The sequence below is a fragment of the Coregonus clupeaformis genome, chromosome 6 (assembly GCF_020615455.1).
Source record: "Coregonus clupeaformis isolate EN_2021a chromosome 6, ASM2061545v1, whole genome shotgun sequence".
NCBI classification, from domain to species: Eukaryota; Metazoa; Chordata; class Actinopteri; order Salmoniformes; family Salmonidae; genus Coregonus; species Coregonus clupeaformis.
In genome coordinates, this window is record NC_059197.1 from 11,799,192 (window position 1) to 11,822,004 (window position 22,813).

A 22,813-nucleotide genomic window follows, 5' to 3' on the forward strand; every position below is an offset into this window, starting at 1 on the left:
TTAACAAAGAGCTAAAATAAAGGGTAAGTAGTGTGCTAGAACACTACTGTTATTCCCCACACTTACAGTATTTTATTATTCCGCTTCTTCCCAATTTGTCCAATATGCCTACTTGTGTCTTTGAAATGAATTATATGAGGCTATGTATTTTTGCAGCCAGGCAGAGATGGTAGGGGGATTCACAACTCATAAACACATCATATATTTTGTCTATGTAGAGTAAGATGATGGAAAGGATATTCAACTAGTAGGCATATACCACATGAATATTGATATTCATTTGATTTAAAATGTTAGGTTGTGGGATTTTGAAATTAATTGTTATTTCAAGAACATTTTCAAACACAGATTGGGAAACATACAGTTGAAGTCATATGTTTCCTTACACCTTAGCCAAATACATTTAAACTCAGTTTTTCACAATTCCTGACATTTAATCCTAGTAAAAATTCCCTGTCTTAGGTCAGTTAGAATCACCACTTTATTTTAAGAATGTGGAATGTCAGAATAATAGTAGAGAGATTTATTTCAGCTTTTATTTATTTCATCACATTCCCAGTGGGTCAGAAGTTTACATACACTTAATTAGTATTTGGTAGCATTGCCTTTAAATTGTTTAACTTGGGTCAAACGTTTCGGGTAGCCTTCCACAAGCTTCCCACAATACGTTGGGTGAATTTTGGCCCATTCCTCCTGACAGAGCTGGTGTAACTGAGTCAGGTTTGTAGGCCTCCTTGCTCGCACACGCTTTTTCAGCTCTGTCCACAAATGTTCTATAGGATTGAGGTCAGGGCTTTGTGATGGCCACTCCAATACCTTGACTTTGTTGTCCTTAAGCCATTTTGCCTTAACTTTGGAAGTATGCTTGGGGTCATTGTCCATTTGGAAGACCCATTTGCGACCAAGCTTTAACTTCCCCCAAAGCACGATGCTGCCACCCCCGTGCTTCACGGTTGGGATGGTGTTCTTCCGCTTGCAAGCCTTCCCCTTTTTCCTCCAAACATAACAATGGTCATTATGGCCAAACAGTTCTATTTTTGTTTCATCAGACCAGAGGACATTTCTCCAAAAAGTACGATCTTTGTCCCCATGTACAGTTGCAAACCGTAGTCTGGCTTTTATATGGCGGTTTTGGAGCAGTGGCTTCTTCCTTGCTGAGCGGCCTTTCAGGTTATGTCGATATAGGACTCGTTTTACTGTGGATATAGATACTTTTGTACCCGTTTCCTCCAGCATCTTCACAAGGTCCTTTGCTGTTGTTCTGGGATTGATTTGCACTTTTCGCACCAAAGTACGTTCATCTCTAGGAGACAGAACGCATATCCTTCCTGAGCGGTATGACGGCTGCGTGGTCCCATGGTGTTTATACTTGTGTACTATTGTTTGTACAGGTGAACGTGGTACCTTCAGGCGTTTGGAAATTGCTCCAAGGATGAACCAGACTTGTGGAGGTCTACAATTTTTTTTCTGAGGTCTTGGCTGATTTCTTTGGATTTTCCCATGATGTCAAGCAAAGAGGCACTGAGTTTGAATGTAGGCCTTGAAATACATCCACAGGTACACCTCCAATTGACTCAAATTATGTCAATTAGCCCATCAGAAGCTTCTAAAGCCATGACATAATTTTCTGGAAGTTTCCAAGCTGTTTAAAGGCACAGTCAACTTAGTGTATGTAAACTTCTGACCCACTGGAATTGTGAGACAGTGAATTATAAGTGAAATAATCTGTCTGTAAACAATTGTTGGAAGAATTACTTGTGTCATGCACAAAGTAGATGTCCTAACCGACTTGCCAAAACTATAGTTTATTAACAAGACATTTGTGGAGTGGTTGAAAAACAAGTTTTAATGACTCCAACCTAAGTGTATGTAAACTTCCGACTTCAACTGTAGATCAGGGGTGGCCAACACTCCTGGAGAGCAAGCAGGATTTTCTTCCAGTCCCATGTTAAAGAGATAGTTCACAATAATTACAAAATACAAAATGTTTGTGTCCTTACCTTGAAAGCAGTCTATGGACAAGGAGATGCAATCTATGATTTGGTTACCCACTGCCATCAACCATTAATATGAGTATTTCCTGTGCAGAGCGTTCCCACTGACCTTCCCACTGTTTCTCCCATTTGCCTGTCTCCCCATGTAATTGCATTAATGTCTGAATAAAGTGTCAAACCAGTAAAAAAAGAAGTCTAAAAAAGTAACAACTTCGTCGAATTTTGAGTGTTCATTTAATGTTCAAAGCATTCTGAATACACCAGACCTGTTTTTTTACCCTGGTCATGGGCCTTAGCCATGTCAAAATACATAGAATTGCAGGAAATGAGCTTTAAAACAGTACAATTCCTCCCCCAGACCCATCTAGACAAAATCTCACTCCAACCAAGCTTTCTTCAAAAATTGTCAGCCCTGGCAACGGCTGCAGTATTGTGAATCACTAATAATAATTGCTGTCCATAGACGAAATTCTTGACCAATTTGTTAAGAGACTGGATTCAATATACTTTCGTTACTCACCAAAATAAAGATAAACTGTTTAGCATGACAAGCTCAGCTGGTAGAGCACGGCGCTTGTAACGCCAAGGTAGTGGGTTCGATCCCCGGGACCACCCATACACAAAAAAAAAAAGTATGCATGCATGACTGTAAGTCGCTTTGGATAAAAGCGTCTGCTAAATGGCATATTATTATTATTATTACAAGGAGTGCCAAGGAGTGGAATGGTATCTCAAACAGACTGGTACCCAGGCTAAAGTTGTATATCCTCTCTGATTATGGTCTCCCTAGGCAGACTTCTTGCCTCCCACAATGTATCCATGCTGGCTATGATCGGATTTACGAGAATACTCCTATGTCATCGAGATCCTATTCAATTAAGAATTCTAATTCCCAATTCAATGGATTATGCCCTGAAAAATCACGTAATGACGTGTACCTTTACCCGTCATAATGTTGTAAGTGCGTGGTTGTGTTGTTGGAGAAGGAAAGGAAACGGTGTGGCGAAGTCTGACATCTAAAAGGAGGTGTAATTGCTAGAAAACACGAAAAAACAACAATATCCGATACGAAGAAACCAACTAAGAAAAACCATCTGAGTCCATCGTTTTTAAAGCGGGAGCCGACATGTCTGAAACATACGGTACGTTTAGGTAGCCTGCTAGCTAGCTAGTTAGCCAAAGATGGTGGATAAATAAAGATAGTTTACGCAGGCTGTTTACCATTGAACAAAAATGATAATTTCCGGTCTACTTAACGGGATGGGTCTCCCATAGACACAAATGGAATAGCAGCTGGAGCTGGTCTACTTAGACTTTAATTAAACCAGAAAAAAAACTGCGAGTGTGCTGTCTCGCTTCATCTTCCGTCTATGAGCTAGCTAGCTACGTGTATAACTTCTACTGTACCTGCTGGGGTCAGGATGCTTGTTTGTGTTTGCAGATGCATTCAGCACCGTCATTTCCACTAGGTATCTTGAAACCAACACTGAGTCGTGACACCACTGTCTCGTAGCCAGAAGGAGTGGGTAGAGAGAAGTGTGGTGTGCTTCCTAAAATTGTCAAGTAACTTTGGGACACATCGCGAGTCTTTGTATTGGTTGGATGTTGGTTGGATGTTGTGTCCCAAAGTTAGAAAAGTAACTTCTATTGAAATATTGCCAACAAAAAATTGGCATAGCTAACTTGGGTGGCTAGTTTACGGTAATAAGCGTAGTAATAGTTAAAAGCTTTATTTGCAGTGGCTTAATTTAACCGACCCCCTTTTGATTTAGCTAGCTAGCCAGCCAGGTGTCCTTGGGATTTAAAAGTTGGAAGTGGTGGGGTTAGCTAACATCTCAAGTGATGCAGTGTTGCCTTTTGCTAACGACCTGTCATGTATCTATCACAGGGCCTGCCACCTATTCCTGGAGAGCTACAATCCAGTAGGTTTTCACTCCAACCCTAATCTAGCGCACCTGATTCAAATAATTAGCTGGTTGATAAACTTAATCAGGTTAGTTACAACTGGGGATGAAGCGAAAACCTACTGGAGGTTAGCTCTCCAGGAACAGGGTTGGAGAGGCCTGATCTGATGCAGTTGCATTGACACCACAGCCCCAGGGGTCAGATAGCATCCTCATCACCTTCATAACTAGCTTGTTATATTTTACTTCAGTCGAGATGAGATCTTATCTGGAATTCATATCAAAAGTTTAAACAAGACAGTAATACTGTTTGCATGTGACTTCCTCCAAACTCTTAACAAAGATGTCTTTGAGTGCGGTTACATGCATAGATTAATATAGTAGCTAGTTCGATTAAAACGTTTATTTGCTTTGCAAGAAGAACGATTTCCCGGATAATCCTGTTTTACATGGACACATCTGAAATCAGGCTACCTGATGGCACTGATCAATGCAGAAAATCATCAATCAGAATAAACCTTCTACCACAGCGAACATGTTATTTTTGGGAAGCATATTTGATTCTGAGTTCGGAAATATAAAGTTTGTATGTGAAAACTACTTCGAAGACGCATACATTAAGTTGTTCCCGAACACACTTCACTCGTGCTAAAGAGGGAGGCTCGCTCAGCTGGTGCTAGTACATGCTCAGATCAAATACACAGCTGGAACGCAGATTAAGGTGTTTATATGTCCTACTAATTTAAAAGATTGCTCAGAAATTGCTTACTTCGATTTTGACCTTACACCGATTAAGATAAGCAGAGCTAGGTGTTTATATATAGCCCCTGGTTCACCCCAGACTTGACTGCCCTTGACCAGCACAAAAACATCCTGTGGCGTACTGCATTAGCATCGAACAGCCCCCGCGATATGCAACTTTTCAGGGAAGTCAGGAACCAATATACACAATCAGTTAGGAAAGCAAAGGCTAGCTTTTTCAAACAGAAATGTGCATCCTGTAGCACTAACTCCAAAAAGTTTTGGGACACTAAAGTCCATGGAGAATAAGAGCACCTCCTCCAGCTACCCACTGCACTGAGGCTAGGAAACACTGTCACCACCGATAATTGAGAATTTCAATAAGCATTTTGCTATGGCTGGCCATGCTTTCCACGTGGCTACCCCTACCCCGGCCACCAGCTCTGCACCCTCCGCTGCAACTTGCCCATGCCGCCCCCGCTTCTCCTTAACCCAAATTCAGATAGCTGATGTCCTGAAAGAGCTGCAAAATGTGGACCCCTACAAATCAGCTGGGCTAGACAATCTGGACCCTTTCTTTCTAAAATTAGCCACCGAAATTGTCGCAACCCCTATTACTAGCCTGTTCAACCTCTCTTTTGTATCATCTGAGATTCCCAGAGATTGGAAAGCTGCCGCGGTCATCCCCCTCTTCAAAGGGGGTGACACTCTAGATCCAAACTGTTACAGACCTATATCCATCCTGCCCTGCCTTTCGAAAGTATTTGGAAGCCAAGTTAACAAACAGATCACAGACCATTTAGAATCCCACGTACCTTCTCCGCTATGAAATCTGGTTTCCGAGCTGGTCATGGGTGCACCTCAGCCACGCTCAAGGTCCTAAAATGATATAATACCCACGATCGATAAAAGACAGTACTGTGCAGCCGTCCTCATCGACCTGGCCAAGGCTTTTGACTCTGTCAATCACCGCATTCTTATTGGCAGACTAAATAGCCTTGGTTTCTCAAATGACTGCCTCGCCTGGTTCACCAACTACTTCTCAGATAGAGTTAAATGTGTCAAATCGGAGGGCCTGTTGTCTGGATCTCTGGCAGTCTCTATGGGGGTGCCACAGGGTTCAATTCTCGGGCCGACTCTCAGATCCACCTCTACGCAGACGACACCATTTTGTATACATCTGGCCCTTCATTGGACACTGTGTTAACAACCTCCAAACAACCTTCAATGCCATACAACACTCCTTCCGTGGCCTCCAACTGCTCTTAAACGCTAGTAAAACTAAATGCATGCTCTTCAATCGAACGCTGCTTGCACCCGCCCGCCCGACTAGAATCACTACTCTCGGCGGGTCTGACTTAGAATATGTGTACAACTACAAATACCTAGGTGTCTGGTTAGACCGTAAACTCTCCTTCCAGACTCACATTAACTTTGCATCTCCAATCCAAAGTTAAATCTAGAATCGGCTTCCTATTTCGCAACAAAGCCTCCTTCACTCATGCAGCTAAACATGCCCTCGTAAAACTGACTATCCTACCGATCCTTGACTTCGGCGATGTCATTTACAAAATAGCTTCCAACACTCTACTCAGCAAATTGGATGTAGTCTTATCACAGTGCCATCCGTTTTGTCACCAAAGCCCCATATACTACCCACCGTTGTGACCTGTACGCTCTTGTTGGCTGGCCCTCACTACATATTCGTTGCCAAACGCACTGGCTCCAGGTAATCTATAAATCACTTCTAGGCAAATCCCCGCCTTATCTTAGCTCATTGGTCACCATAGCAACACCCACCTGTAGTATGCGTTCCAGCAGGTATATCTCACTGGTCATCCCCAAAGCCAACACCACCTTTGGCCGCCATTCCTTCTCTGCTGCAAATGACAGGAACGAACTGCAAAAATCTCTGAAGCTGGAGACTTTTATCTCCCTCACTATCTTTAAGCATCAGTTGTCAGAGCAGCTTACCGATCACTGCACCTGTACACAGCCCATCTGTAATTAGCCCACCCAACTACCTCATCCCCATATTGTTATTTACTTTGCTAATTTGCACCCCAGTATCTCTATTTGCACATCATCTTCTGCACATCTATCACTCCAGTGTTAATATTAATTTGTAATTATTTTGCACTATGGCCTATTTATTGCCTTACCTCCATAACTTACTACATTTGCACACACTGTATATAGATTTTCTATTGTGTTATTGACTGTATGTTTTGTTTATTCCATATGTAACTCTGTGTTGTTTTTATCGCACTGCTTTGCTTTATGTTGGCCAGGTCGCAGTTGTAAATGAGAACTTGTTCCCAACTGGTTAAATAAAGGTTAAATAAACAAATAGAAAAAACAGACTATTGCATAATCTGCCTACTGCCATAATGAGTTTAATGTCAAATGATTAGTGTGACATGTAAACATACTCATTTTTAAGAGGTTTAAAAGCCTGACTGGTTTTCAGAACTGTAGAAATCCCAAAACAAACATCTCGTGATGTGTGCGAGCATGTTTACATGCGAGGGGGCATGTACGCTTGCTTGACTTGTCAGCTAGAATGGGGATTCTATTAATTATATTCCACATTAATCCAATCTCCTGAATGTAAACTCTTCTCATGCCACTTTTTAAACTACAAAGTAACCTTCATCTTTTGAAATCAAAACAAGCTAGGTGTTTGTTGGTCCATTACATGTACAATTCCATGGGGGCCAATCTAAGACATTTACGTTGGTTTGTTACTAACGAACAATCTTGTTATTCTCACCAATGGAAAAATTGCAGTTTTATCTTCCTTTGACCACTGTCTTGCAATATTTATGCCGAAATATCAATTTGAACTTTGTAAACATGCTTTGGACATGGTGTCCAGTGGTAGCCAAGTGTTGTTTTACTGTAGCCAGGCATATTCATTTTCTTACGGTGTGGCGAATGGATTGGTTTTGTTTTTGCAACAGCACACCATGCATACTCACACCTCTCCTGTTGCAGCTTGCTCAACCTCCTGCTGACACACACACACACACACACGTCTCTCCATCTGTGTCTCCCTCACTTGATAATTATGTAGTCTTTCCTTGTGGTTCTGTCTCTCTCTCTCTCTCTCTCTCTCTCTCTCTCTCTCTCTCTGAAATGCTACACCAACAGGTCAACATTAGATGATATATAGAGGACAGCTGTAATAGTTTTCATTGATTTCCTCATTGGCTTTTTTTTTCTTCTAAGTACAAGAAGGGATAAAGGAGGGCAGAACAACAGTGTCACAGGGGAGACACGTGACTACACAAAGCAGACAGTAACAGAAGCTGCATTCACTAATTCACTTTGGCTCTCAGTGAAGGAATAGGCCTACTGTACTTTATTCTTTACCTAAGTACAAAACGCATCACACAGTCTCTCGGTTAGGGGAGAGGCTGACTTAGTGTACACACACTGATGAAGTCCAGCACTATAAGAGATTATATGGCTTGGCTCCAGAGGTAACACAGGGGTCTGATTCAGAGCAGGTGGACTGAAGGGCAGACTAGAACAGGTGTGTGTGTGTGTGTGTGTGAGGTCACTGATCATGCTCTTATTCCTGCCAAATCCTACCCACTGTTTAGTATGGCTTATACCAGGCAAAATACTTGTGTTATTATGGCGTAAATACAATATGACTCAACTATTCCCTTCCGCAGTAAGGCCTAGACAGGCTTTTTCTATCTGTCACATTCACACACAGGTTGTCTTTGATAAGTGTGGTCGCTGAGAGACAGGAAACAAGGTGTGATAAGGCCACTAGTGGGTAGCTAGCTTGCCATGAATGTGGCCTCAAGGTTATGTTGCTTGAGTAAACAACACACTAGTATAAATAGGCTATGGTTGATTTATGGGTTGGAGAATAGCTGGCTGCAGAATAACTAATGTGTTTAAATGTCACAGAAGAACAAAGGATCAATCTCATCCCCTGCTCTTTCCTTTTATCCGTCATTTACTCCAGTTACCATATTGACTCTATATTTGACTGGTCTGCTTTGGTACAGCAGCATATGTAGCATAGCTGATTAGCCTACTAGCAGCAGAGTGGTCAATAGCATCCAATCTGCAAATCAGTCAGAAAGTTGAGGAGAAAAGTCAGGCACTGACAGAGTTGGAAATGTAACTGAAATGGGCTCCTAGGAAATGCAACAACTAGGCTTGAAACTCAGAGTGAGGGGCCATGCCCCCTGTGTGTTTCTCCTGCAGCTTGACTCACTCGTGTGTGTGTGTGTGTGTGTGAGAGAGAGAGACTTGGGCATGCTGCACTCTATACCGCTGCTGCCCCTTTCCACACACAGCTAGCCTCGCCCTCTTCAATTCCCCATTGTTCCTTGAATGGCTTGGTGGAACCCTGGCCTGCGCATGCAAATGGCCCCTGCCCTATCTGTGGTCACGGCACAAAGACCGTCTTTGGACCGCTCTCTGTCCCACACATCAGGGCCTCAGCCAGATGGTCATGTACGTAGGATGGGTCAAGGACCAGACCCGGTCCAACACATCACCAGATCTGTGCAGCTGCCCAATGTAACCCTTCTGTATTGTGCAGATGTACTCGGCCGGTCGGCTATACATAGACTGTTTGTGAATAGACTGCCTCCACTCTTATACACTTGCGGTCATGTAGCCAGCTCAGTGTTTCCCCTAGGATCTTTTTCAGCAGCTGTGGCAAAGTTAGCGGGGGAATGTAGTAGGCGTGGCCAATAGCCGCAGAGACCAAATGTGGCTGTTTTTAAAGCTAATTTCCTACAGTTCTACACATTTCGTTATGGGGCTGAGAGAAAATGTGCAGTTATACAGTTGAAGTCGGAAGTTTACATACACTTAGGTTGGAGTCATTAAAACTTGTTTTTCAACCACTCCACAAATGTATTGTTAACAAACTATAGTTTTGGCAAGTCGGTTAGGACATCTACTTTGTGCATGACACAAGTATTTTTTCCAACAATTGTTTACAGAAAGATTATTTCACTTCACACAATTCACTGTATCACAATTCCAGTGGGTCAGAAGTTTACATACACTAAGTTGACGGTGCCTTTAAACAGGTTGGAAAATTCCAGAAAATGATGTCATGGCTGTAGAAGCTTCTGATAGGCTAATTGACATCATTTGAGTCAATAGGAGGTGTACATGTGGATGTATTTCAAGGCCTACCTTCAAACTCAGTGCCTCTTTGCTTGGCATCATGGGAAAATCAAAAGAAATCAGCCAAGACCTCAGAAAAAACATTGTAGACCTCCACAAGTCTGGTTCATCCTTGGGAGCAATTTCCAAACGCCTGAAGGTACCATGTTCATCTGTACAAACAATAGTACGCAAGTATAAATACCATGGGACCACGCAGCCGTCATACCGCTCAGGAAGGATACGCGTTCTGTCTCCTAGAGATGAACGTACTTTGGTGCGAAAAGTGCAAATCAATCCCAGAACAACAGCAAAGGACCTTGTGAAGATGCTGGAGGAAACAACAGGTACAAAAGTATCTATATCCACAGTAAAACGAGTCCTATATCGACATAACCTGAAAGGCCGCTCAGCAAGGAAGAAGCCACTGCTCCAAAACCGCCATAAAAAAGCCAGACTACAGTTTGCAACTGCACATGGGGACAAAGTTCTTACTTTTTGGAAAATTTCTCCTCTGGTCTGATGAAACAAAAATAGAACTGTTTGGCCATAATGACCATCGTTATGTTTGGAGGAAAAAGGGGGGGCTTGCAAGCCGAAGAACACCATCCCAACCGTGAAACACGGGGGTTTCAGCATAATGCTGTGGGGGTGCTTTGCTGCAGGAGGGACTGGTGCACTTCACAAAATAGATGGCATCATGAGGAATTAAAATTAGGTGGATATATTGAAGCAACATCTCAAGACATCAGTCAGGAAGTTAAAGCTGTGACCTGGCCAAGATAAAGCAAAGCAGTGCGATTTAAAAACAACAACACATAGTTACATATGGGGTAAACAAAACATAAAGTCAAAAATACAACAGAAAATATATATACAGTGTGTGCGAATGTAGTAAGTTATGGAGGGCAATAAATAAATAGGCTATAGTGCAAAAATAGTTACAATTTCGTAATTAACACTGATGATAGATATGCAAAAGATGATGTTCAAATAGAGATACTGGGGTGCAAATTAGCAAAATAAATAAGAATATGGGGTTGAGGTAGTTGGGTGGGCTAATTTCAGAATGGCTGTGTACAGGTGCAGTGATCGGTAAGCTGCTCTGACAACTGACGCTTAAAGTTAGTCTTCCAAATGGACAATGACCCCAAGTATACTTCCAAAGTTGTGGCAAAATGGCTTAAGGACAACAAAGTCAAGGTATTGGAGTGGCCATCACAAAGCCCTGACCTCAATCCTATAGAAAATGTGTGGGCAGAACTGAAAAAGCGTGTGCGAGCAAGGAGGCTTACAAACCTGACTCAGTTACACCAGCTCTGTCAGGAGGAATGGGCCAAAATTCACCCAACTTATTGTGGGAAGCTTGTGGAAGGCTACCCAAAACGTTTGACCCAAATTAAACAATTTAAAGGCAATGCTACCAAATACTAATTAAGTGTATGTAAAATTCTGACCCACTGGGAATGTGATGAAAGAAATAAAAGCTGAAATCATTCCCTCTACTTTTATTCTGACATTTCACATTCTTAAAATAAAGTGGTGATTCTAACTGACCTAAAACAGGGAATTTTTACTAGGATTAAATGTCAGGAATTGTGAAAAACTGAGTTTAAATGTATTTGGCTAAAGTGTATGTAAACTTCCTACTTCAACTGTGTGTATGTGTGTGTGTATGTGTGTGTGAGGTGTCAGTGAGTCTCTGAGTCATCTACCCCTTTGGTCAGAGTGGTGATGACATCACCAAAGAGAGGGTGGTATGAGGTCAGAGGCTGGGAGTCTATTGGGGACTGGGCTCCTGGATGATATCGCTGTCACTCAGCGTACACTCCGAGACAACCCACACCAAACAGATAAGATTGGCTTTTTATTGGGGGAAATCACGGTTAGTTCCAAAGGAGACCGACAGGATGATACAACTCAATCTCTCTCAAAGCGAGGAGTGATGACCTATGGGATTACACCTGTCAGTGGTTGACAACACAACCTCTCATTGTTAATTTTAGAAGTCTCTTTTACCTCCATCCTTCTTCTACAAGTCGCTTAGCAAATTAGCATCAATGTTAACATGCCATCACACTCACACGCAAGGTAGTGATTAGCCAGATAATTTGGGACCATTGGCAACTCTGTGACAGTGAGCAGCTCACAGTCACAAGAAAACTTAAGGATTGGTCTCAACAGTTTGAGCCGCTGGTGTTGTATTGATTTCTGTCCCCGCTCTCTCTCATTTCAGACTTCCTGTTTAAGTTCCTGGTGATTGGTAGTGCTGGGGCAGGGAAATCTTGCCTCCTCCACCAGTTCATTGAGACCAAGTGTAAGTAGTGCCAATGCTGGTCTCCCCTGTCCTGCAAATAAACAACACCCACATGCATTGTTTATGTACAATAATATAGAAACGTTACATGCATCTCTGCACACTGACACGCACATACAGTGGGGAGAACAAGTATTTGATACACTGTCGATTTTAGAGGTTTTCCTACTTACAAAGCATGTAGAGGTCTGTCATTTTTATCATAGGTACACTTCAACTGTGAGAAACAGAATCTAAAACAAAAATCCAGAAAATCACATTGTATGATTTTTAAGCAATTCATTTGCATTTTATTGCATGACACAAGTATTTGATACATCAGAAAAGCAGAACTTAATATTTGGTACAGAAACCTTTGTTTGCAATTACAGAGATCATACGTTTCCTGTAGGTCTTGACCAGGTTTGCACACACTGCAGCAGGGATTTTGGCCCACTCCTCCATACATACCTTCTCCAGATCCTTCAGGTTTCGGGGCTGTCGCTGGGCATTACGGACTTTCAGCTCCCTCCAAAGATTTTCTATTGGGTTCAGGTCTGGAGACTGGCTAGGCCACTCCAGGACCTTGAGATGCTTCTTACGGAGCCACTCCTTAGTTGCCCTGGCTGTGTGTTTCGGGTCGTTGTCATGCTGGAAGACCCAGCCACGACCCATCTTCAATGCTCTTACTGAGGGAAGGAGGTTGTTGGCCAAGATCTCGCGATACATGGCCCCATCCATCCTCCCCTCAATACGGTGCAGTCGTCCTGCCCCCTTTGCAGAAAAGCATCCCCAAAGAATGATGTTTCCACCTCCATGCTTCACGGTTGGGATGGTGTTCTTGGGGTTGTACTCATCCTTCTTCTTCCTCCAAACACGGCGAGTGGAGTTTAGACCAAAAAGCTATATTTTTGTCTCATCAGACAACATGACCTTCTCCCATTCCTCCTCTGGATCATCCAGATAGTCATTGGCAAACTTCAGACGGGCCTGGACATGCGCTGGCTTGAGCAGGGGGACCTTGCGTGCTTTTCTTTGAGACTGTTGTCCTAGCTCTCTTCAGGTCATGCCGTGTAGTTCTGGGCTGATCCCTCACCTTCCTCATGATCATTGATGCCCCACGAGGTGAGATCTTGCATGGAGCCCCAGACCGAAGGTGATTGACTGTCATCTTGAACTTCTTCCATTTTCTAATAATTGCGCCAACAGTTGTTGCCTTCTCACCAAGCTGCTTGCCTATTGTCCTGTAGCCCATCCCAGCCTTGTGCAGGTCTACAATTTTATTCCTGATGTCCTTACACAGCTCTCTGGTCTTGGCCATTTGTGGAGAGGTTGGAGTCTGTTTGATTGAGTGTGTGGTGTCTTTTATACAGGTAACGAGTTCAAACAGGTGCAGTTAATACAGGTAATGAGTGGAGAACAGGAGGGCTTCTTAAAGAAAAACTAACTGGTCTGTGAGAGACGGTTTTCTTACTGATTGGTAGGTGATCAAATACTTATGTCATGCAATAAAATGCAAATTATTACTTAAAAATCATACAATTTGATTTTCTGGATTTTTGTTTTAGATTCCGTCTCTCACAGTTGAAGTGTACCTATGATAAAACTTACAGACCTCTACATGCTTTGTAAGTAGGAAAACCTGCAAAATCGGTAGTGTATCAAATACTTGTTCTCCCCACTGTACATACAGTGCATTCGGAAAGTATTCAAACCCCTTGACTTTTTCCACATTTTGTTACGTTACAGCCTTATTCTAAAATGAGTTAAATAGTTGTTTTCCCCTTCAACAAAATGTGGAAAAAGTCAAGGGGTTTGAACTTTCCAAATGCACTGTACACACATGAAGCGGATGTCTGCACACACACACACACTGATGTGTAAATGAGATGAAGACATCTAATTCCCAGTGCTGTCAGTAGCGTGAGAGAAGGGCTTTGACTGTGTTAATCTCTGGACCTGGGAGAGGCAGTAGCTCCTCAACCCTCTGATATGCTGATGAGGCTTCTGAATAGGCTTCTGAAGAGGCTTCTGAAGCTAACTGTTCTGGTCTTAAAACAAGCACAACGCAACAGCACAATGTAGATCAGCACTGTGACTGGGAATTAACCAGGAAATGTTTCTGTGAAGTATTGGCAACACCTATAGGTGTTTTACCTTTCAGTCAAGGTTGTCTTTCACAAACCAGCCATCTGTAAAAACAGACATTTTAATAAAATATATATGAGAGATAAACAAACAGTACAGTGATGGTTGTGGCTTCTCTCCCGGGTCTGTCTCTGGCTGTACAGTCAAGCAGGACTCCAACCACACCATCGGGGTCGAGTTTGGTTCCAGGGTGGTCAACGTCGGGGGTAAGACAGTCAAACTACAGATCTGGGACACAGCCGGACAGGAGCGCTTCAGGTAAAGACCTCCCATTGGTTACCTAGAGGTGCCGTTACCTCTGACCTGTGCTCTCATTGGTTGACAGATTGTATTCTGGTTCTGTGATTGGTTAACGGTGCTGTCTGTCTGCCCTCCTGCAGGTCTGTGACTCGCAGCTACTACCGTGGAGCGGCAGGGGCGCTGCTTGTCTACGACATTACAAGGTAGGTGAACCAATGATAGACCCATGATAAAAGCACATTGGTTTTACTGGTCACTCGTACACACACAGAGACGTGTGAGTTAGCATAGACAATAGAGCACGGAGAGACCGAATAATGGCGCCGGAGGAGATGGCTGCCATTTTACGGGCTCCTAACCAATTGTGCTATTACAGTGGGGGAAAAAAAGTATTTAGTCAGCCACCAATTGTGCAAGTTCTCCCACTTAAAAAGATGAGAGAGGCCTGTAATTTTCATCATAGGTACACGTCAACTATGACAGACAAATTGAGATTTTTTTTTACAGAAAATCACATTGTAGGATTTTTTATGAATTTATTTGCAAATTATGGTGGAAAATAAGTATTTCCTCAATAACAAACAAGCAAGATTTCTGGCTCTCACAGACCTGTAACTTATTCTTTAAGAGGCTCCTCTGTCCTCCACTCGTTACCTGTATTAATGGCACCTGTTTGAACTTGTTATCAGTATAAAAGACACCTGTCCACAACCTCCAACAGTCACACTCCAAACTCCACTATGGCCAAGACCAAAGAGCTGTCAATGGACACCAGAAACAAAATTGTAGACCTGCACCAGGCTGGGAAGACTGAATCTGCAATAGGTAAGCAGCTTGGTTTGAAGAAATCAACTGTGGGAGCAATTATTAGGAAATGAAAGACATACAAGACCACTGATAATCTCCCTCGATCTGGGGCTCCACGCAAGATCTCACCCCGTGGGGTCAAAATGATCACAAGAACGGTGAGCAAAAATCCCAGAACCACACAGGGGGACCTAGTGAATGACCTGCAGAGAGCTGGGACCAAAGTAACAAAGCCTACCATCAGTAACACACTACGCCGCCAGGGACTCAAATCCTGCAGTGCCAGACGTGTCCCCCTGCTTAAGCCAGTACATGTCCAGGCCCGTCTGAAGTTTGCTAGAGTGCATTTGGATGATCCAGAAGAGGATTGGGACAATGTCATATGGTCAGATGAAACCAAAATAGAACTTTTTGGTAAAAACTCAACACGTCGTGTTTGGAGGACAAAGAATGCTGAGCTGCATCCAAAGAACACCATACCTACTGTGAAGCATGGGGGTGGAAACATCATGCTTTGGGGCTGTTATTCTGCAAAGGGACCAGGATGACTGATCCATGTAAAGGAAAGAATGAATGGGGCCATGTATCGTGAGATTTTGAGTGAAAACCTCCTTCCATCAGCAAGGGCATTGAAGATGAAACGTGGCTGGGTCTTTCAGCATGACAATGATCCCAAACACACCGCCCGGGCAACGAAGGAGTGGCTTCGTAAGAAGCATTTCAAGGTCCTGGAGTGGCCTAGCCAGTCTCCAGTTCTCAACCCAATAGAAAATCTTTGGAGGGAGTTGAAAGTCTGTGTTGCCCAGCGACAGCCCCAAAACATCACTGCTCTAGAGGAGATCTGCATGGAGGAATGGGCCAAAATACCAGCAACAGTGTGTGAAAACCTTACAGAAAACGTTTGACCTGTGTCATTGCCAACAAAGGGTATATAACAAAGTATTGAGAAACTTTTGTTATTGACCAAATACTTATTTTACACCATAATTTGCAAATAAATTCATGAAAAATCCTACAATGTGATTTTCTGGATTTTTTTTCCTCATTTTGTCTGTCAGGTACACGTCAACTATATGATGAAAATTACAGGCCTCTCATCTTTTTAAGTGGGAGAACTTGCACAATTGGTGGCTGACTAAGTGCTTTTTTCCCCTACTGTATGTGTTTTTTTTTCGCGTTATTTGTAACTTATTTTGTACATAATGTTTCTGCCACTGTCTCTTATGACCGAAAAGAGCTTCTGGATATTAGAACAGTGATTACTCACCTCATACTGGACGAAGATTTTTTCTTTACGGATATAAGCCGTCCTGTGTAGCTCAGTTGGTAGAGCATGGCGCTTGCAACGCCAGGGTTGTGGGTTCGATTCCAACGGGGGGGCAGTATGGAATTTTTTTTTAAATGTATGCATTCACTAACTGTAAGTCGCTCCGGATAAGAGCGTCTGCTAAATGACTAAAATGTAAATATCCTACCAACGGGACATTAAAAATGGTAATATCTTATGTTTCACGGAGTCGTGGCTGAAAGACGACATGGATAACATACAGCTGGTGGGATATACGCTGCATCGGCAAGATAAAACAACTGCCTCCGGTAAGACAAGGGGTGGCGGTCTGTGTATATTTTTAAACAACAGCTGGTGCACAAAATCTAATATTAAGGATGTCTTGAGGTTTTGCTCGCCAGAGGTAGAGTATCTCATGCTAAGCTGTAAACCACACTATTTACCAAGAGAGTTTTCATCTATATTTTTCATAGCTGTCTATTTACCACCACAAACCGATGCTGGCACTAAGACCACACTCAATGTTCTGTATAAGGCAATAAGCAAACAGGTAAACACTCATCCAGAGGCGGCGCTCCTAGTGGCCGGGGACTTTAATGCAGGGAAACGTAAATCCATTTTACCTAATTTCTACCAGCATGTTAAATGTGCAACCAGAGGAACAAAAACTCTAGACCACCTTTACTCCACACACAGAGACATGTACAAAGCTCTCCCTCGCCCTCCATTTGGCAAATACTGACCATAACTCTATCCTCCTGATACCTGTTACAAGCAAAAACTAAAGCAGGAAGCACCAGTGACTCGGTCAATAAAGAAGTGGTCAGATGACGCAGATGCTAAGCTACAGGACTGTTTTGCTAGCACAGACTGGAATATGTTCCGGGATTCTTCCGATGGCATTGAGGAGTACATCACATCAGTCACTGGCTTCATCAATAAGTGCATTGATGACGTCATCCCCACAGTGACCGTACGTACATACCCCAACCAGAAGCCATGGATTACATCTGCACTGAGCTAAATGGTAGAGCTGCCGCTTTCAAGGAGCGGGACTCTAACCCAGATGCTTATAAGAAACCCAGCTATGCCCTCCGACGAACCGTCAATACAGGACTAAGATTGAATCGTACTACACCAGCTCCGACGCTCGTCGGATGTGGCAGGGCTTGCAAACTATTACAGACTACAAAGGGAAGCACAGCCGCGAGCTGCCCAGTGACACGAGCCTACCAGACAAGATCAATTACTTCATTGCTCGCTTCGAGGCAAGCAACACTGAAGCATGCATGAGAGCATCAGCTGTTCCAGATGACTGTGTGATCACGCTCTCTGTAGCCGATGTGAGTAAGACCTTTAAACAGGTCAACATTCACAAGGCCGCAGGGCCAGACGGATTACCAGGACGTGTACTCCGAGCATGTGCTGACCAACTGGCAAGTGTCTACACTGACATTTTCAACCTGTCCCTGACTGAGCCCGTAATACCAACATGTTTCAAGCAGACCAACATAGTCCCTGTGCCCAAGAACACTGCCTAAATGACTACCGACCCTTAGCACTAATGTCTGTAGCCATGAAGTGCTTTGAAAGGCTGGTCATGGCTCACATCAACAACTTTATCCCAGAAACCCTAGACCCACTCCAATTTGCATACCGCCCCAACAGATCCACAGATGATGCAATCTCTATTGCACTCCACACTGCCCTTTCCCACCTGGACAAAAGGAACACCTACGTGAGAATGCTATTCATTGACTACAGCTCAGCATTCAACACCATAGTGCCCTCAAAGCTCATCACTAAGCTAAGGACCCTGGGACTAAACATCTCCCTCTGCAACTGGATCCTGGACTTCCTGTCGGGCCGCCCCCAGGTGGTAAGTGTAGGTAACAACACATCTGCCACGCTGATAATCAACACAGGGGCCTCTCAGGGGTGCGTTCTCAGTCCCCTCCTGTACTCCCTGTTCACTCATGACTGCATGGCCAGGCACGACTCCAACACCATCATTAAGTTTGCCGACGACACAACAGTGGTAGGCCTGATCACCGACAACGATGAGACAGCCTATAGGGAGGAGGTCAGAGACCTGGCCGTGTGGTGCCTGGATAACAACCTCTCCCTCAACGTGATCAAGACAAAGGAGATGATTGTGGACTACAGGAAAAATAAGAGGACTGAGCACTCCCCCCATTCTCATCGACAGGGCTGTAGTGGAGCAGGTTTTGAGCTTCAAGTTCCTTGGTGTCCACATCACCAACAAACTATCATGGTCCAAACACACCAAGACAGTCATGAAGAGGGCACGACAAAGCCTATTCCCCTTCAGGAGACTGAAAAGATTTGGCATGGATCCTCAGATCCTCAAAAAGTTCTACAGCTGCACCATCGAGAGCATCCTGACTGGTTGCATCACTGCCTGGCAGCCTCCGACCGCAAGGCACTACAGAGGGTAGTGCGTACGGCCTAGTACATCACTGGGGCCAAGGTTCCTGCCATCCAGGACCTCTATACCAGGCGGTGTCAGAGGAAGGCCCTAGAAATTGTCAAAGACTCCAGCCACCCTAGTCATAGACTGTTCTCTCTGCTACTGCATGGCAAGCGGTACCGGAGCGCCAAGTCTAGTTCCAAAAGGCTTCTTAACAGCTTCTACCCCCAAGCCATAAGACTCCTGAACAGCTCATCATGGCTACCCAGACTATTTGCATTGTCCCCCCCACCCCCTCTTTTACGCTGCTGCTACTCTCTGTTTATTATCTATGCATAGTCACTTTAACTATACCTACATTTACATATTACCTCGACTAACCTGTGTCCCCGCACATTGACTCTGTACCGCTACCCCCTGTATATAGCCTCGCTACTGTTATTTTACTGCTGCTCTTTTAAATATTTTATTTTTTACTTAACACTTATTTTTCTGAAAACTGCATTGTTGGTTAAGGGCTTGTAAGTAAGCATTTCACTGGGTCTACACCTGTTGTATTCGGCACATGTGACAAATACAATTTGATTTGACAGTCTGTCAGGAGCACTAAGACACTCTTGAGTCAGAGATAGACGTGTGTATGGCCGCACCAAGTCAAGCGTTTTTATTTAGTAAGCCCAGAGTTGCCATGTCACTGCCTGTTGCATAATCAGAATGGAGTGAATGGTGTAATGTCGGGTGACAGGACTGTAATAAAGTGGTGTCTCCAGGCAGGCGGCAGCAGCCCGAAAGCAAAACTCCATTAGACAACTGAGAAGGAGGGAGTGCGGAATGGAGAGAGCAGGAAGGGAGATAATATGGGGAGAGAGAGAGAAGCAAAGTGTGGGAGGAAGGGAGAGAAGTGGGAGCAATGTATCAACATGGTTCAGGTCAAAGGAATAGAAAGGGAGAAGAAAGAGAGGAGACTGACAGCGTGTGTTGGGGTTGGGTGCGGTGGGGTGTGTTGGGGTTGGGTGCGGTGCGGTGGGGTGGGGTGCGGTGCGGTGGGGTGTGGTGTGAAAGAGCTACACTGAGGCAGAGGGGTCATCATCTCTTAGCTCTATGCTGACGTCATGGTTTAGCCGCCTCACTGGAGCTGTGGGATATTAGTCTGCACCCTTCTGCTCACTGAAGTCACCCGTCACCAATGCGGTCACCATGGTGACGGGTGACTTCACCCCCCCCCCAAAAAAAAATATGTTTCTAGAAGGTGGGACGTGGCATCTGTCCTTGAAGAGGGTAAAGGGAGGGATGACTTTCTATACCTCCTTTCTCATTTGGAGCAAAAATAACATTAGCCCATAGAGGTATATATTGAAAAGTGTACGTTTTGAAAACTGCTAATATTCTCAACCTCTATCATCTCCCCCTCATCCAATTGCTTCTTGTATTTGACCTCTGATGCTGTAATGAACACACAATTCCCAACACTGATTTTTCAAAAGTACCATCCCATCCTATTGAACTTTCCTGTCCTAATGAAACAGTTAATGTGATTAACTCAGTTCTCCCCTCGTCTGTATCTGTCTGTCGTGTCTATCTGGCGTGTCTGTCTGTCTTCTAGCCGGGAGACGTACAACGCCCTGACCAACTGGCTGACAGACGCACGGACGCTGGCCAGCCCCAACATCGTCATCATCCTGTGTGGGAATAAGAAGGACCTGGATGCGGACCGAGAAGTCACCTTCCTTGAGGCGTCCCGCTTCGCACAGGAGAACGGTAACTGTCTGTCCGTCTCTCTCTCCTCTACTCAGGCTGTTTCCCTGTATTCGTATCGATTTTACTGACTGTGTTGACTGTTACAGAGCTGATGTTCCTGGAGACCAGTGCTCTGACAGGGGAGAACGTGGAGGAGGCCTTCCTCAAAACTGCCCGCACCATCCTCAACAAGATGGAGTCAGGTAAACAAACAGTACATGTGTTTACTTATAAGCCGTGTGTGTGTGTGTGCTAAAACTGTGTATCTGTTGGATTTTGATCTTACAATCATATGTTGAGAATGTATGATTTTGGGATGTCTGTGTGTTTGCTCTTGTTGTTTACACCTGTGCGTGTGTGTGTGTGTGTCCTTGTCTTTCTTCGTATAATGTATATGTGTGTGTTCATGCTCCTTGCCTCTGTGTGTATGTGTGTCAGGTGAGTTGGACCCAGAGCGGATGGGTTCAGGTATCCAGTATGGAGATTCTTCTCTGAGGCAGCTGAGACAGCCCAGAGGTTCCACCTCACAGACCAAGCAGCAGTGTAACTGCTAGGGGCCGGACCCCACCCTCACCCTTCAACCCCACACGCACAGGACGCCCCTTAAAGGTCAGTAGACTGCCATGCTTTGATTAAATGTGGCTTTAGAAAATAATTGATCAAAATGTATAATCATTTCTCTCCCTCTCAGCTCTAGGTGTTTTGGGATGTGCAGGACTCCTCCTCCTCCCCCTTCTGCAACCCCTTACACACTTACAGCAGACCTGGACCAGTCGCCATGGAGGACCTGCAACCCCTGACCATTGGTACTTCCTGCCAAGGGAGGTTACCCGGGCTCCTGGGTCCTAGGCTGGGAGACCCTGTGGTGTGAACTGTGCTGGGAACATAAGAAGAAGAAGAGTCAATATCTGGGATGACTGTCAGGGTTAGGGGTTGTGTGTAAGGGATGTCCCGTTTTTACCCTTCGTGGTTTTTATCAACACGCTTGCACGCACGCACGCACACACACAGACACAGACCGTACGTACACACACCGCCTGTAACTGAAAGTCCATGAAGGATGAAATGCAAAACAAACATGGTGAACTTCCTCATTCATACACAGCCTGTTAGACTGCACTATCAGGTTGCTTGACAGTTGAAGTTCTTGTTTTACCCATCACTCCCTATTATTATATTTGTTTTTTATAAGCTGAATTTAACCTTTGTTTGCACTGAACAGTACTTCTAATCAAGCCTGCTGTTCACCTTATCATAACCAGGTAAACCTAAGTCTCCCCAACCCAAACTTGACCACTCTGCAACCTGAAAATAGCCATTTATTATCAACACCCAAGCCCCTGGCTTCAGATGTACACATGTAACTGATTCCACCGGTCTAAATTTGACCACATGTAACTCGACCTTGGGTATAAATGGCATTGATTCTAATCTAATGGACAACTTGTCCAAGGTGTGTTTTAAATTAATGCAATTTATCAAGTGGAGTAGAAAAATGCTTGACATTGTGGATGTATACAGTCGTATACCCCCCCCCAAAACTGTCATTACTATCACCTCCCAAAGGGAAATCGATTCTCTCCATGAAGGGCCTGCAGGTTATGTCCAAAGCACAAGGGTTAGGAAGGTTTCAGTTGTCTTTTCTTATGGTTTTCCAAAGGACCCCAATGACCGCTTGTTGTTCCCCATTATCAGCTGCATATCTAATGTCACTGCTTGCCTTTGCCATGTAAGGGTTACGCTCTGTCTCAATCTCTGGCTCTATCCCGCCCTGGGGGGGGGAGAGGTTATCTCTGAGAATGTAACCCTGATCTCTGCCCTCTTCATTTCTCTTCTGCTCTGCGTTCACATGTAAAGACCGGTCACAGGAAGCTAGACTGGTTTCAGTGTTACTAGTGGGAAATATTCAGGTTAGAGGGCCAGGCTGCAGTCTGTAAGATTCAACTGCACTTATTGTTTTTACATGTCTTACCTCTTCCACCTGTCATTTTCTGACTGTCACATAGAATCAGGTTAACCCCATGCAGCCTTACCTAATTCTTAAGCAATGCTACTTTTTGCACTCCACTAAGAGCAGCT

General features: G+C 44.1%; 1 protein-coding gene across 1 annotated transcript; it reads left to right on the top strand.

The window, feature by feature from the left end:
* The first annotated feature begins 2,915 nt into the window (after positions 1-2,915).
* Positions 2,916-22,265, top strand: LOC121567385 (ras-related protein Rab-4B). The gene is made up of 8 exons (XM_041877396.2): positions 2,916-3,136; positions 12,024-12,104; positions 14,375-14,489; positions 14,612-14,674; positions 20,601-20,755; positions 20,842-20,937; positions 21,173-21,343; positions 21,426-22,265. Exons 1-7 carry the CDS (start codon positions 3,121-3,123, stop codon positions 21,286-21,288), a joined length of 642 nt encoding a protein of 213 aa, XP_041733330.1. The 5' UTR covers positions 2,916-3,120; the 3' UTR covers positions 21,289-21,343; positions 21,426-22,265.
* Positions 22,266-22,813: the final 548 nt, after the last annotated feature.

Coding starts and splice junctions, on each gene's coding strand:
- LOC121567385 (XM_041877396.2), top strand. Junction 12,105..14,374: donor CCAGTTCATTGAGACCAAGT/GTAAGTAGTGCC, acceptor CTGGCTGTACAG/TCAAGCAGGACTCCAACCAC. Junction 20,756..20,841: donor CCGCTTCGCACAGGAGAACG/GTAACTGTCTGT, acceptor TGACTGTTACAG/AGCTGATGTTCCTGGAGACC.